General features: G+C 38.1%; 1 protein-coding gene across 1 annotated transcript in view; it reads right to left on the bottom strand.

Annotated features, from left to right (window-relative positions):
• Positions 1 to 17,268, bottom strand: part of PLD1 (phospholipase D1) — a 201,959-nt gene that overhangs the window by 69,657 nt on the left and 115,034 nt on the right. The window contains exons 12-15 of the mRNA XM_082839881.1: positions 15,650 to 15,731; positions 8,640 to 8,750; positions 6,538 to 6,738; positions 5,290 to 5,503 (exon numbers count right to left, since the gene is read on the bottom strand). Coding sequence (XP_082696007.1) covers positions 5,290 to 5,503; positions 6,538 to 6,738; positions 8,640 to 8,750; positions 15,650 to 15,731 — 608 coding nt within the window. The remainder of the gene's footprint in view (positions 1 to 5,289; positions 5,504 to 6,537; positions 6,739 to 8,639; positions 8,751 to 15,649; positions 15,732 to 17,268) is intronic.

Genomic DNA, 17,268 nt, shown 5'->3' with positions numbered 1-17,268 from the left:
TATCTTTTTGAATTAGGTTTTTATTTTTGTATTTTTTAGGTAAATACCCAGAAATGGGATAGCTGGATCATACGGTAGTTCTATTCTTAATTTTTTGAGGAACCTCCATACTGCTTTCCAAAGTGGCTGCATCAATTTACATTCCCATCAACAGTGCATGAAAGTTCCCTTTTCTCCTCGTGGTCGCCAACATTTTTTATTTTTTCCCTTTTCGATAACAGGCATTCTAACAGGTGTGAAGTGATATGCCATTCTGGTTTTGGTTTGCATTTCCCTAACAATTAGTGATGTTGACTATCTTTTCATGTGTCTGTTGTTCATCTGTATGTCTTCTTTGGAAAAATGTCTCTTTAGCTTTTCTACCCATTTTTAATTGGGTTGTTTTTTGTTGTTGTTGAGTTATACTAATTCTTTATATATTTTGGATATTAACTGCTTATTATATATATCATTTACAAATATCGTCTCCCATTCAGTAGGTTGTCTTTTCATTTTGCTGTTGGTTTCCCCCTTTGTTGTTGGCATTTCTCATATGTGTGTTAAGATATAACATCTACCTGGAGTGCCTGTTTCTCTCCCTTCTTAGTCTCTACCTACTGAATTTCTGCCTATATTCACGGCCAGTTCTGAAACAGGTCCCCAGTGAGTTTTATATATATATTTTTAAATCTCTTGGTTCTTGAAACTTTTTGGATTTTGGCATTGTGGATCAGGTTTACGGTTGTGGAGAAGGCTTCGCTGACAACTCTTGCCAGAGGATATTTCCCCCTGATGAATTACTAAGGCACTAGGTTAGTAATACCACCACTTACCTATTAGACAATAAGCTCTTTGAGAGTGAAAATAAGTGTTATACATTCTACACCACTGAAAACAGAGTTTAGAAATGACTTAACCTACTCTTCATTATCCCTTATGATTAGATATCTGAGTTTGAAACACTTGTCTCAACTAAATGGCAAGAATTATTTTCCCCATCAGCCATATATTAAATCTTGCTTAAAAGGAAAAGATTAGCAAACACTGAATATAAGAAGAATAAAATTCAACTCTTTCGGGCTTCCCTGGTGGCGCAGTGGTTGAGAGTCCGCCTGCCGATGCAGGGGACACGGGTTCGTGCCCCGGTACGGGAAGATCCCACATGCCGCGGAGCGGCTGGGCCCGTGAGCCATGGCTGCTGAGCCTGCGCGTCCGGAGCCTGTGCTCCGCAACGGGAGAGGCCACAACAGTGAGAGGCCCATGTACCACAAAAAAAAAAAAAAAAAAAATTCAACCCTTTTAAAATAACTGTATCAAGGAAACAATGTGCTTGAAATTCTCCCTCTTGCAACATAATTTTAAGAGAAAAAAAATCTTGAAGATGGCTGAGTGATTTTGAATTAAAATATATACTATAGAAATCTACCATAGTTACTAATCACATTTAAGATGAGTTGATTTTAGTGCAGTTTTTTCTACTTAAAATCTTGCGTGTACACTCTGTGTGCAGGAAGAAGACCCAATGCAGCCGAAAATAAAAATAAATAAATAAATAAATTTATAAAAAGAAAACACAGACCATAAAAAAAAAAAGTATGGAAAACAAAGGAAACCATGATGAAGCATAAAAAACAAAACAAAAACAGAAACAAAAAAAAACCCGGGCTTCGCTAGGAGCCCCGTTCAGCCATGGCCTTTTCCATTCAAGTGAAACATTGCAGAGAAGCTAATCCAGTTCATATCTTCAGGAAAGGAAGTTATTAACTCAAGTAAACATTCAGTTTCAAACTTATAATGAAGAGTCACTCTGTGCTTAATTTGGGTTTCAAGTCCTATAAGACAATATAAGTTTAAGTCATTACATGATTTAAATGTAGAGCTGTGCTCTTTAAACTTCCTTCATTATTAATAGTAGAACTTCCTTTTTTTTTTCCCAATACAAATTCACACGGCAGTCCAATATATAAAATAATATATGTGGGATTTTTCTGGTTGACACAGGTACCAATAGAGGTAGGAGGGTCCGGGGCCTTCAGGTACCAATAGAGGTAGGAGGGTCCGGGGCCCTCAGTATTATCCTCAGAGCCCCCCTGAGAAACACCAGGATCCAAGGAATAGACTTTGCAAAGCACTGCGCCAGAAGGACTCAACTATCCTTTGGCTTTCCTATTTAAGTAAATTAACTTTTTTCCTATTAAAAAATTAAATTTGTAACTTAATGTAGCTAATGGAAAGAGTCCTCTCCATCCCCCACATCCCATATGCAGTGCATCAGCAAATGCTGTCAGCTCCACCTCAAGATGTATTCAGTACCTGCCTGGTCACTACTTGCCACCCCTGTCTGCTCTGAAGAAAACGTTTGTAAAAATGCAAATCAGACCTTGTCTGGCCTTTGCTCAATAAAGACCATCTGATGGCTTCCTTTTTCACTCAACGTATAAACCAAAATTCTATAATCTACTCAAGCCTCTCCGACTTTGCTCCTATCATTCTCCCCTAGCCCACCCGACTTCAGCCACTCCTGGAACATACCAATCCCCTCCTGCCTCATAGTCTGCACTTGCTACTCCTCCTGGCTGGACTCCCTCCCCACAGACATTATCTTATCCTGATTCTTCTCTCCCTTTTGATCTTTCTCGAAAACTCACTTCATTGGAAAAGCATTCTCTGACCCCCTCCCCATATAAAATAGTAACTCCTCCCTTCTGCCCTTCCCCCCCTTCCCCTGCTGTACTGTTTTCCATGATAATTCGTACCGCCTGACACGTTGTGTTTGATGATCTATTTGTATATACAATTCCCATCCTTACTCTCCTACTAGTTAACAGAATTTTGTCTGTGTTGTTCATTCCATCTCTAGTATCTAGAACAGTGATTGACATAGGAGCTCAGTAAGTACTTATTTAAAGAACAAATGAGTCATATACATTTATTTTTGTATCCCCACTTACAGTTTTTTTTTTTTTTTTTTTTCTTTTGCGGTACGCGGACCTCTCACTGTTGTGGCCTCTCCCGTTGCGGAGCACAGGCTCCGGACGCGCAGCCTCAGCGGCCATGGCTCACGGGCCCAGCCGCTCTGCGGCATGTGGGATCTTCCCGGACCGGGGCACGAACCCGCGTCCCCTGCATCGGCAGGCGGACTCTCAACCACTGCGCCACCAGGGAAGCCCCCCCCCCTTACAGATTTTAATGATTGTGCAATTCCATCAAGGGAATGAACTGCTCATTATGTTCTCAACCATCCTCCATCCTCTACTCTTGGATTTTAGGTTGTTTACTTTCTCTCTTCTCTCTCTCTCAATAAAAAACACTGCACTGGACGTGTATCCAGTTTATTAGGGAGAGGATTTCCATCAACACCTGAAAACCACCCACATTGCTGTCCCTAGTTCACCACTATGGTGATCACCCCTCTCAGCCTGCCATCAGCCTGAATTACTTAACGTAGTCTGCACCCAGCTTGCACCTTCTTTTCCACTTGCCCCCAATTCTGTTGTCAGCAACACTAGCATTCAGTCTCCTTGACTTCATGTTTCACAACTTCATTCCTCCATCTCATCGTCAGTCCTAACGCAGCAAAGCCACACTCTGGAATTACAAAGCAATACCTGGACCTGTTTGCAACCTTTTATCTTTAATGTCTGCCCCGGCATGCACCCCTGACCTGGCTCTCTGGACTCCCCAGTGCCCTGTCTCAGGGCTATGACGCTCTACGGAGCGCAGGAATTACTGTGAGCTATCACTGAATCCACATAGGCATCAAGGACTAGCTGTATGCTAAATAAAGAAAATGTCTCCCCACATATGCTCTTCTCCATATTTTAATATATATCAATGTTGTTTACGTATTTTATATCAATGTGATTTAAGACAAACAAATTTACTTAACAGTTACAATGGGAGCTTTAGTTTACTATATACAGTTAATCAGTTTAAAAGTTGCAGGGTCTCCAGACTACAGAATGCTGGAACCACTGCTCAAGGTCCAGCTTAATGTTCAGGGTCATCAGCTCCTGACAGCCACAAGTGACTCACAGCCAGCCCTGCTAGCTGGGCTCTATCTCAGCCATCTCCTAAATAGTACATAGAACTGTGGCCTTAAGAATTTAGCCCAAAGGTCCTGATGTAGTCATCTGCCTATCTGCTAAATCACAGGTCTGAAGCATGACTTCGGGGAGACTGATAAACTAGAACTTCTCTGGGCACATCACTTATCATCTCTAACCCTGCCGTTGGTTCCTCTGTAAAAAGGAGATAAGGCTGTTATTACCAAGCCCCACAGGCGCTCGGGGCAGTGAGCGGCACAGTCTGCACACAATAAACGCTAGCTTACAATTTTACTATGGTTGCTATTTCTGATGATGATCACTTGTTACTAAATCTGATCCAGCCAAATTCCTCTTCATTCCACCATGTTTTAGGCCCTGATTAATTTATTCGAGAACCTAGTTCTTAGAGACACTTATCAGATTATCCATTCTAAAAGCATACGTGGGGTGAACACTGTGAGAATGGAAAGCCGATCCAGAGACACGGTCACTCTGCTCATGCAGCAAAAGCTGAAGCCTACAGAGACTGCGGCGCGTCACACGTCACTTACCAACGTTAGGTCTAGTGAGCCCCTGCTCAGACTCATTGGAAGAGCGAAAGAGTTTCAAGTGGGGCTTTAAACCATGGATTAAATTCTGACGACTCCTACAGTGATTACAATCACCTGGAGAAAGTTGAGAGTTCTTTCTTTACAAAGAGATACAGATATATATATATAAATATACCAAGTTTTCTAAACTCAGAAGCAGCTTCAATCATTTTAAAAACAAGGCGAGGCTATAAAATCGGTCACAAATTCTGTGCAACAGAAAACTGTAGAGCTTTAAGACAAATCTTAAAGAATGGTAAATTTAGAAGATGTAGAAAATCTGATGTTTGAGGATAAAAGCTGGGTGTACTTCTGGATAGAAAGAGACATGAAATCTCTTATATGAGAATTTTATAAAGTACACCTAATACTTTTCTTTTTCCTTTATAACTTGGCATTATTTTAGAAATGCTTAGTCATTCTGCAACCATTAGAAGCATGAATTGTGGCTGTTATGACTAGTGATGTGACTAAAACAATAAATCTGTTCTAAAATGGGTCAAACAGAGCCATGAAATGGCATGAGACTGAATAGGATGATATAACGACTTCTCAGCATTGTTCACTTTACTCCATTATAGAAGGACAAGTTCGGCAAACAGGTATACAGTGTCTGGCTATGGAGGAACAGAGCACAGTTGAGATAAATTCCAGTGCAGACGATGACTTACTGGAGGCGCTGTCAATGCTGCTGATGCTGTCTGTGCTGCGTAGGTGGTGTCTGTGCAGCTGCCTGTAGAGGCTGAATCTGGAGAACTTTCTGGGCTTTCCTATTCCTTTCAGTTTTGAATCTGCATCATCAACAGTCTTCAGGACAGGCAGATTTTTGTTAGATTCGTTTTTATCTTTGAGGCATAAGGATTCCATAGACTCTGTTGTTTCAGCCTGAGAAAATTATTTAAAAGACAAGAAAAAGAAAGAGAAGAAAAGAAACTGCATAAGATACGCTGCGCTGTGGCCTTTTAATTCCAGTTTAAAGTTTACACATGACGGAGGCTCCCTAAGAGACACACAATAGTATGTGTGAGGTCAGCCACAGGGCAGTGGACGATCCTTGTGAGCTGTTTAAATACTTCCAAAGGGATACCAGGAAGTCCATTATAGTTCCTCTTTGACTGGGCCAGAAATTTCATGCCAATTAACTTTTTGGTTTCCATTACAATTACATGAGTTATACTCACTGTTGAGCTACTGAACTTCTTCTGATAAATATTAAGTAAGCGATGCTTTTTCTGTCAATTACTTTCCCCGTTACCTTTTCACTAAATCTGTTTTCCCAGAAAAGTCACCAACATGGACAGCAGTAAAATAAGATGGAGCCCATCAAACTTTTTAATAAGCACATTGATATTCTGGCAACCATTCGCGTTGAAATAACAAGCCACAAATATAGGCATATAGAGACTTTGGCAGCTCTTGATCTGAAAGATACTTTGAGAAGTTATTAACCTCCTGCTTTCAAACAGAATTCCCTGAATGACTCCAGACTGACCTATCCTAGTTTTGTATGTTTGTAAGAAGGAAGATTTCGAAAACCTTGGCAGCTAACTGTAATAAGGGTGCTTCTTTAACTTCAAGTCCAATTTTGCCGCACATTTTTGTTTATGAACTTTTTTCCCAAATAGGAACTAAATCTTTAATTTAAATGGAAAGCAAAGGAACTGACTATGAGATAGCAAATGCTCTATCAGATCTGTTTTCTCTTCTTACAAGAGAAGAAACTGAGATTAACAGATGCATAGTTACAGACTCACTACGTGGTATTTGAAACCAGGTCTGTGTTGGACTCAATGTTCTCTACCTCTCCAGGGATAGGCCACCTCTCATTCAATCCATCAGTCAACCAATCACACTATTAATACACACTTATACAAACTGTGTCCCTTATATGCAGTTCCGTAAAGGTGAAATTTACTAACTGTGAGGGAAACCAGAGAAGGTGCCCCGATGACGCGCTTCACGCTGCCCACGTCCGTGAGTCTGTGTTCGTTGTCATCCCACCTTCCATAGGCCAGGTCAATCCCACCCACAAAGGCAACCGACTGGTCGATGATGATGAGCTTCTCGTGATGAGCCCACAGATATACACTGGATGACACATGATCTGGGTGCCTCATCACCTTGAGAGGAAAAAAACCACACACGTAATATGCTTTCTAAAATGTCTTTCATATTATAATAAAATAGGTCTGTTTACTCCCCTGAACAACATTGCCTACAATTCAAATGCTAAAATGTGCTATCTATACATCAAAGAAAATCCCCAAACTTCTAATTTTATCCTCAGTATTTAGCAGAGTATTTATTTATTTTATCCTCAGTATTTACCCCTGGATACTTTTCAAAACTCCCCTGACCACCCTGGACCCCTCACATATGGGGGAAGCTGCCCTTTAGCTTGAAATCTGGCCGCATATTTCAATAAAAGCCAGTTCAATGGAATAGCAGATTCCCTTTTCCCCCAAAAGGGTTATGTTATATGTTATATAAAAAACACTGAAACTTTTTAGCCTACACCTGTCTCTGACAAAATTTTTTAGTAAGTATATTGATATTTTGGCAGTTATTAAGTTGAACTAGTAATCATATTGATATAGGGATATAGATGCTTGGGCAGCTCTTGATTTTGAAGGTAATTTAAGAAGTTATTAACCTCCTGGTTTCAAACGGAATTCTCTCTTAAATAATCTGACCTATTTTTGTATGTCTTTAAGTAGAAACATTCCAAAAACTTTGGAGGCAACTTTATTTTTTAATAACATGTTTTTATTGTGGTAAAATACACATAACATAAAATTTACCACATTAACCTTTTTAAGTGTACAGTTCAGTGGTGTTAAGCATATTCATATAGTGCAACCATCACCACTATCCATCACCAGAACTTTTTATTTTGCAAAACTGGAACTCAATACCTATTAAACAAAAACCCCTTGTTCCCTCCTCCTCACAAAATCCGGCAACTACCATCTACTTTCTGTCTCTATGAATTTGACCACTCTAGGTATCTCATGTAAATGGAATCACACAATATCTGTCTTTATGTCTGGCTTATCTTACTTAGAATAATGTCTTCAAGGTTCATCCATGTTTTAACACATGTCAGAATTTCCTTCCTTTTTAAGACTGAAAAATATTCCATTGTATGTATATACCAATCCATTATTGAGAGTGTGATATTAAAGTGTTCAACTATTATTATAGAACTGCTTTATTTCACCCTTCAACTCTTTCAATGTTTGCTTCATATATTTTGATGGTCAGTATTAGGTATGTAAATGTTTATAATTATTACATTTTCTTGCTGCCTTGAACCTTTTATTAATATATAATGTCCTTCTTTATCTATTGTAAACTTTATTGATTTAAAGTCTATTTTGTCCAATATTAGTATAGCCACTCCTGCTCTCTTTTGGTTATTATTTACATGGAATATCTTTTTTTAATCAGGTGAAATATATAATCATTATATACTTTAAGCCTGCTGAAGATTAATTCATTGTCTTGATGTAGCTCAGTGACTGGGCGACAATATTTACTGATAGGCTTCAGGTCTTTGGTAAAATATCAAAAGGCTTTTTTCAAATTGCTTAGCATGCTTATTCACTTTACTAGTACTGTATACAAAGTGCTTTTAAGGAGAGCACTTTAAATCCTAAAGGAGCTCTCTTTGTTGCTATCAGTGTTCAAGGGATATCCCAGGGAGATCACATTTAAGAGGTTCCAGGATAACCTTAATGAGGAGTATAGAAACTTGACAGAGCTCTTAAAACAACTCTAGGAAGAATGTTCTTGGCTAAATTATCAGGGTAAGAGAAGCAGAAGTGAGAACTCTGCTGACTCCATCAAGATCAGAAGTATAAGAAAGTATAATTATTTTATTTCTGAGAAGTTCACAATATTATTGATTCAAAATATACATTAGGGAATTCTAAAGATTACCACTGCTCAAAGTAAAATGTATCTGAAAAACTACAGAATAATACAGAAGAAACATTGTTAAGCAAGATGACCTGAATACCTTTATGTTGGGGTGTAGATGCATCAAAGTCCTCTTGCTGTATTCACTATTGATTCCAAGAGCAAGTTCCACCTCTTTGTAGAGCATAATGAAGATACGCACCCCCTGTTGCTGTCACAAGAGAAAACACAAGGAGGAATAAGAATTTCTGGAGGTAGGTTATGATTTTCTTTTTCTTCTTCATTTCTGGGGCATTGGACTTTCTAAAAATTTTCTCTATAAACAAGTATAATAAAATATTTAATGAAAAGTGCAATACAAGAAGGTGAAACATAAGTGTATATTAAGACACAAATATAAAAAATAAAAATTTATCTCCCTTCCATTCTATGATTTGTCATACTGAGACAGTCAGTATTTGACTAATTATAGCCAGAAAGTTGAAATTGCAACTTGAAATACTAAAAGTATCTGATAGTCTTACAACTTTGAACATCTCAGAACACTTGACCTTGAGGAAAGTTTTGACCTGATTCATGTTACAGGATTAGGATCTTCTGCTTGTCTTTATTATACCACAAAGAATTGAAATAACAGTGTTTTTAAAACTCTGATGCAATAAATTATGCTAAACATGCCTTAAATGTTTCTGGGGGTATATTCATAGAGTTTTTCTTTATTAAAAATTATTTCAGTGGAAAAAACATGTCTCAGTCTTCAGAGGTGAATGTATTGGTTCATACTCTTAACCCATAATTAAATCATTAATGTCTATTTCACCACTGAAGTGACTTCTTCAGAAGTCAGCTTCTCTATCATTCAAAAATCCCCGAGTTTTAGCAGCAGCACAGAAATTAACATTGATCCATCCTTAGACCTTGGACCTAAAAGAAAGTAGACAAGGCCGTTGTGAAGGTCAAATTAAATCAAAATTGCCTCATAAACTTTAATATGCTATACAAATAATATTTATTCTTAATATTAACCATCAAAGAAATGTCCAACAGCTGGTAGTATAGAAAAGTACTAGTATTTTCTCTCCTAGCTCTGGGCGGTGACAAGGTTTTAGCTTACGATAAATTGCCTGACACCTGAATGTCCTCCCCCATCCCTGTCCGCTTACACAGTTCGGCCACCAACATATAGTTCCTCCAGGAAACCCTATCTTATTTACCCCCACTTCTTATATCACTTTTTTACTTTTTAGGTTTGCATCCTCAGTGTTGCTGTGCAGTTTGCAACATTTTAATTTGCATTTACTGTACCCAGCAGCTCTGAAAGCATCCTGCAACATATTACATGCATATTGAGTACTGTAGCTACACCTAGGCATTTAATATCCTACAGATTTAAGGTAAGAAGTTTTCCATAATCCTTTCTAGAGTATTTGAGATGCAGGCATATCTAATAAACTAGAGTGAATAATTCAGTTACAGTTTAAATGTAATCCATGGTAATTAGGTATTGTTCATAATGGACATTTGAGTCACAAATTTAAGAAGCCTTACTGGTTGAACACATCTAATTTATAACAACTGGATATTTTTGCAACGCTATAAAAATGTGAAATAACATAAGAGTTAATATTTTTAGGTTGCAAGATGTAAAATCTTGGAGTAAACCAAACATATATACAGTTCCCCAATGTTGCTCTGCCAATAAAAAGCATATTTTGGCCCCTAAATCCTTATAATAACACATCACTTCAAAATACTAACTCTATCTTACTTGGTGTTAGTAATATCTGAAAAGTGTGCATATTTTTGAAGGGATACACTAGATTTACATTCTGGGCTGCATTAAAGAAATCTGAGTACTAAGAGAAGACCCATTCTTGCTCTGAAAAAAAACAGGATTAAAAATACGTATGTCGGGGGCTTCCCTGGTGGCACAGTGGTTGAGAGTCCGCCTGCCGATGCAGGGGACATGGGTTCGTGCCCCAGTCTGGGAAGATCCCACATGCCACGGAGCGGCTGGGCCCGTGAGCCATGGCCACTGAGCCTGCGCGTCCGAAGCCTGTGCTCCGCAACGGGAGAGGCCACGGCAGTGAAAGGCCTGCGTACCGCAAAAAAAAAAAAGTCATTTTATTTCTCTGGTTAACAGCTGACTTTTGGAACTTGCTTGTTATTTATTATATTATGCAACTATTGTTGTAATCAAGTACATAAGTACAGACTTGAGTAAAGAAATAAGGAAGTGAAAGTGCAGGCAGGAAGTGAACAGATTAATTTCTAATGATCTGGTCAGTGAGCACTCTAAATGAAAACTAGAACATTATTTTATTTTTTTCCTCTACTATTCAGATTCACTTTGCTATTTGAATATTTTAGGATTCAGCACTGAATAGCAGTTTAAAAAAATAGCCTCCCGTTGAATGACTTAATATAAAGTTTAAGACCCCCAATTTCAACCTAAATTATAGAACGTTACACCTGACATCTTTCATCACAGTTCATTTGTTTTAAATGGATGAAATTCTGCTTCTTAGGCTTATGAGATTATTACCCATGAAGTACAGTAATTGAAAATTAGGAACTGGCCTGAATCTTACAATTTTCCATTTATCTGCATAACTAATGGATTTTTTTAAATAACAGAGATTTTTAATGCTAATCGATTATAGCATTATCCTCCATCTATTAATACCTGACATTTTCTTCTATACTGTGTCTTTTCACATTGAAATAAATAACTCTGTAGGAAATAGGATAGAGACTTTTAAGTCATTTTAGCTTAAACAGAAATGACTAATAAGTAAGTAATTAAATATAAAAAGTTCATTTTTATGTAGTCTGGTTTACAATTATTTACTTATGTCCATGCCCACAATAAACAGTTAATTAGTGACAAGATTCCTGTGATAATAAAGCAATAAATTCCTCTTCTTTTGGTCAAGGCATTACAACACTGCCATAAACTCTAAACTATAAAGGGCAAAGCAAAATACTTCCTTTGGGAATGAAGGCATTTGTTGGGCCATAATAGTGCAGACTTATACAAAATATGGGAAATATTTGTGCAAAATGAAAGCCTAATTACAAAAAAAAAGGACTGATGTTAATTCTGTAATTTCAAAAATACACTTTTGAAGTATCCAGTGTTTTACCAATGCCTTTTAGTGACCCCAGGGGAAATTACTTTTTGCTCAGAAGAAAAGTATTAATAGGAGAAGTAGGAAAACAAAGAGCCTGGACTTGACTGTGCTTCTTACGTTTCTATGCCATGTTTCTTATCTCTGCTGCAGTCAACTAACCCAAGGATTCCACAGAATAAACTTTATGACACCTGAGTTTAAAAAGATAAAAGTTCTATCCTCTTTTCTAATTAGTTTTTAAGCAAGTAGAACAGATATAATACTATTAACAGCAGGAATTTTTAGGTGCTTTACACATACAAATGCATGTGAAGAAAATGAAAAATAAACATCTTTTACAGTTGAAATCAAGAGACTTTGCTTCTGAGCCAGCTTTTTCTCTGATTGTTCAAGCACTGTGGTCAAATATTTTCCAAATGTAGCTAAGTTTGTCCATTGCCTTAAGATAGCTTAGCTAACACATCTCCAGGATCATCACTTGTCAAGAGCTTCCCCAGTGGAGGGGGGGATGGGAGGTGGAGGAGGTGTGCGATATTTTAGGAACATGCAAAGTAAAGGATAAAAAAAAATCATATCCTCACCATTTAAATGCAAGCAGCACTGGGATGTAAGAGCACATGTGCTCATGCGCCTTTTTTTAAAACCAGTTTTGTTCAAAGCACAGTCCTTAAGGTTGAAGATCCCTTCCCTCCTTCCCTGCCATGCCCTTCTAGCCCACCATTTTGGTAAGATTCCCTTTGATATTTCTCTGCAGTGATGTGATTATTCATCTTGTTTGACAAACCTGGACATCTTTCCCTCCTGCTGGTCACTGACTGCAACTCTAGAATGTGCCTTGTGACCCAGGACAGAAAGAAATTAACCTGACGACAAAATCCTCCCTGAGAACCTAGGTTCTGTTAAGTCTCCAGGGGACTGCACTTGAAGAATCTTTTGGTGCAAGTCTCATCAGAAATATCACATATTTCTAAGGTTAAAATATACAAATTGGATACAGGGATGCAGTTACGATAACTATGATGCAACTTCTCTCACCTCTTAGTACAATAAATGCAGAACTGTGAAAACCCTGGGATGCTGCTTTGAGTTAAAGCAGTCTGCCTCTCAACATTGGCTTACACTATTTTAAATGATGACACTGCATATCAGAAGGCCAAAGAAACAGGAAAATATCAACTTGGCTATTACCAGAGAAACAAAATATTGTATTTTCCCCCTAAGAAACATCCATTAAAAGAAATGTTTGCCTATATGTTGGCTATAAAGCAGAGACACTGAATTTCTCCCCAAAGATCTACACAATCTGTTAGAAGAAAAAAATAATTCATTTCAATCAACCTTGCGGACCTCTGGGACCCATTAACGCAAGAATAAATGCTATTTTAAACCCAGTACTTTGTGAAGCTAGTGGCTTTCAGAAACTAAATTATTTATGTGAAGCAGTGTGTATGAGCATATGAAATGTCAATCTGGAATGATCTGAATGTTAAAAATTTAATAATATTTTGTAACTGGATTAAGGAAGAGCAATTCTCTTAAATGTACCACTGAGAAATTAACATTTAATAGTATTACTATTTCCTTAGGAAATTAAAAAAATCATTTCAGGCAATTTAAAAATTACAAGTTTCAAAAAGCAGATGAAATTGAAACAAACAAAGCACAGTTATCAGGCAGCACTATTTACCTGGTCATGGTATTCACCTGGTACCTCACAGGATTCATGGGCCATAAAAGCAAAGAGAAGCCATGATAGTGACAGAAAAGGGACCTGGACTGAGGGGAATAAACAAACACACGCCAGCTACCATGAAGTGGAGGACCAGGTTTGCAGGACCTGCCTCCTGAGCCCTGATCTGGCAACTAGCTTTCTGGAGTATACTTAGATGTCCTGTAGGCACCTCACATGCACATGATCTAAAATGTAGCTCTCTGACTCTGGGTTCTTCCCACTTCCTCCTACTACCAGATTCACCGTCCCAACACACCATATTTATCAGATCACCCTTCTGCCATCATACCCCCCCGACAGTGGTTCCCCACTGTCGTCCGTAAAGTGCAAACCACTGGCTTGACTCACAAAGCCTCCACATCCCAACGGCCTTTCCAGCTCGATCTCCCATCCTACCTATGCTAACACTCAGGTGTCATCAACTTTGTCACCTTGCTGTGACTGACAAGGCCTTATGAATTCCTGCATCCAGAATGTTTCCTCATCACACTTCCTATACCTAGAAAGCACTTCTTTTAAAATTTCTGGCCCATACTAAATGCCCTAAGTTCCTCATGTTGTGAGGGGCTTCCACATCAGACCTACCCAATGTTCTCCCTCCTGCTTTGAATCTTGGCACTGTCTCTGTACCCAGCTGACTCTTGTGTAGATTTTTAAGCTCCTTCAGGTCAAGAATCGTGTCTTTTATTTTTGTACATTCCCATGTGATTAGCCAAGTGCCCTGCACGTAAGAGGCATTCAACAAAAACATGTTAAATTGAAACCTAAAAGAGTAAAGCATCGGATAAGTTCTAGGAGGAGAGGATTTTCTGTTATGATTGATGATCGCTAGGCAAGGCTGGAAAAACTTATTAGAATGGAGTTTCAGGAGTTTACTTTTAGAGGAGAAATGGGAAAGCTGCCATTTCGCAGAGAGAAACATGGAGAAAGTTATAGCCCATTCAATATGTAGAAAGATGTTTGGTAAGGCTAGGACTAAGCCCAGGATATGAGTTCTTCAGCAAGCCCTCCATGGGCGGGGATGGAATCCTATTCACACACATGGCATCCTTAGTAATTAGTGTAGTACCAGGCTCAGAGAAGACACAGTAACTGTATGATGGATTATTTAATGAATATGCAAATAATGCTTTTCAAGACCAGAATTTCCAGTTTTGTGAATGGAAGTCTGTTGAGACAACAGATTAGACTAGCCTTGAAAATGATGCTGTTGGGCAGAACATGTGTCTGAAATAAAGACAATCAACTTCTTTTGCCTTTAATATCGACAGTGAGGTCTGCCTATACTATCCCCAGATATCCTAAACTAAAGGCATGGGGAAAAGACATTGAAGGAAGGGGGAAAGGTGAGTGGGAAAGGGGTAGTGGAATGTAGAGGATGGAAAAAAAGAAATAAGTGATGGCTGTGATAAATAGAAAATATTGATACTAACCCCAGTTACTTAGGACCTACAAATCTGCTAGAATGTTTAATGACAGAATTCTAAAAGTTAAGACAGTTTCAAATAATAGTAAAAAGGCTACTAGCACTCCCTAATTTGGACATGATTAATAATAAATTGAACTTAATTCAACTATTCTAATTCAACTTAATTTAACTCGGTTGAGGGCTAACCACATAAAATATTTCATTAGAAATATGAATGTAAAGTAGTCATTGGTGAGCCTATACTGCTTCAGTTGTTTACTTTTTATAACAAAAAAAGCACACTCAATGCTCACCCAGGATCTACAGGGTCACACCATTTCACACTATTACCATGAACTGTCCCAAAACAGGAACGACCAATTCTTTATGTCCTTCCATTTGACATGCTTCAACATCAGCTTGACCCCATCTGACTGAAATCATTCTCAGATGACTTCGAATTTTGCTCAAATGACAAAGTAATGAAAAATAAATAAATAAAATTCTATGTTTCATTTCATCATTTATTACTCAATGATGAAATTTTATTACAATTTTTTGCCTAACAAATCAGCTGCCTACAACTGATTAAAAAACAAAAATTAGACGTGGTAATATAATCCATGCTGTGAATTAGGTGAAAATATTTATGATTCACAAGTAATGGGAAAAAAATCAGAACCAAATGAACTTGAAAACAGTAAGTATTCTACTTTTTGTCAAGCTCTAAAGAAAAAAGTTATAAGTGTATATGAAGGGCTTTGGGGAAAAAAAGGCATTTCAGAGGCAATAAACTTTTTAAAAATTACATCAGCATTTGTTAGGAAAGTACATACTGCTTTTCGCTTAAGAATGCAGTCCAACCTCCAACGATTTCCTTCAACCACCGGACGTTTCAGGAAGATTTCTGGACTCAACCTGAAATCACGAAACCAAGATTTCAAGAAACTAAAACAAATATAAAGTTCTGATTGTGTCATAGGAAGCAGAGGCAATTTTGGCTCAAATGTCATCACCATCCTCCACTGTGGCAGGCCATCCAAAGTTCCACTATGAGTCCATGTACAACTTCATATGGGAACAGCAGCCTCTACCCCAAAAAAGTCAATTTCAATTTCTCTATCTTACTCACACATCATACATAGACACACTTGCAGATACCATTGACTGTCCACCTTCTCCTTCCTTGCTGTCAGAGCCCACCTCCCATGACTGAATGTGAATATTCTAAATAATTGCTTTCCCAGACTCCTGTGCAGCTCCAGCAAAAATAACACAATCCTGTAAAATGAGATATATGAGGAGGTACACGAGGGGTTAATGGAAAAGTTGTTTCTCTTATGAGAGGAAGAGACACATGCACACACAAAAAAACCCCCAGGAAAAGCGGCTCTAGGATGGATGTTGTATGGGTGCTTAGACAGGTGCGGCCAAATGGAAATTTAAGGGCAAAGCCAGAACCCTGAAATCACTGGATGACTTCACCAACTTTAGTACTGCCTAACTTTAGATTTCTCATTCAGTGAGACAAATCCTCATTGTTTAAGCCACCTTTAGTTGAGCATTCTAGCAACCTAGGCCAAAAGTGTTCTAATAGATAAACATGAACACTGACTTCCTATACCAAGCAGTGTCCATGGGAACCTGGGGCTTTCTGAGCAGGGAAGAAGGCAGGCTTGCTGATAGATGAACTTTTCCCAGTGTGAGAACGGACCCCTGGGTTCTTCTCCTTAGTAGTGCCACAAGCAGCACAGTACAGGAGTCACTTTTTCCCTTGGGGGTCTGTTCAAAATTACTGCCTGAGTTAAACTGGTAAGTAGTGTACCTCCTCTATAATGGGAAAAACAAACGAAAACAATAAAGAAAATTTCATCCACTGAAATGCTAGACCTGGAGGAGTGGGGTAGACTGTGTAAGGATCAAAGCCTTACAGAATACTAGCGTGGAATATTGGCTTAGCCGGGGAGTCTTCTAAGCATGTGAAAACAACAGGGTTTTAAGGAGCTAAAGAGATTAAAAGAAATAATTTTACGCTCTGTGTCAGTCAGTTAAAGAAAGTAAAAACCCAGAGAAAAAAGTATCTAAAGAAACTCATATTGGGTAAGATAACTATGAAAACAGACAAATAGAAGGGTGTGTACAGTATAAATATTAACATATTTAGTTTAGAATAGGAAACAACTCAAACAAACAAAAAAATGCAGCAACTGATAGGAAAAGATCTAAGATGAATTAAAAACAGATCTGTTTTAAATAGAAAAGTGTGTCATTGGGCACTGCTAGTTCACTGAAAGTAGGACATACTCAACAACATATATACACTTGTAATTTTTAATGTACACATTAATTATGGGATCAGAGGGCTTCAGTTTTGGGGCCATTTTCAGGTCTATACTCTGCAATTAAGCCTTCACCATCTTTTTTCTTAAATCTAAAAGCATTGTGTACCCTGTAT

Source organism: Leucopleurus acutus (genome assembly GCF_964270905.1).
Source record: "Leucopleurus acutus genome assembly, chromosome: 5".
Taxonomy (NCBI): domain Eukaryota; kingdom Metazoa; phylum Chordata; class Mammalia; order Artiodactyla; family Delphinidae; genus Leucopleurus; species Leucopleurus acutus.
This window is presented reverse-complemented; position numbering and strand designations above follow the sequence as displayed.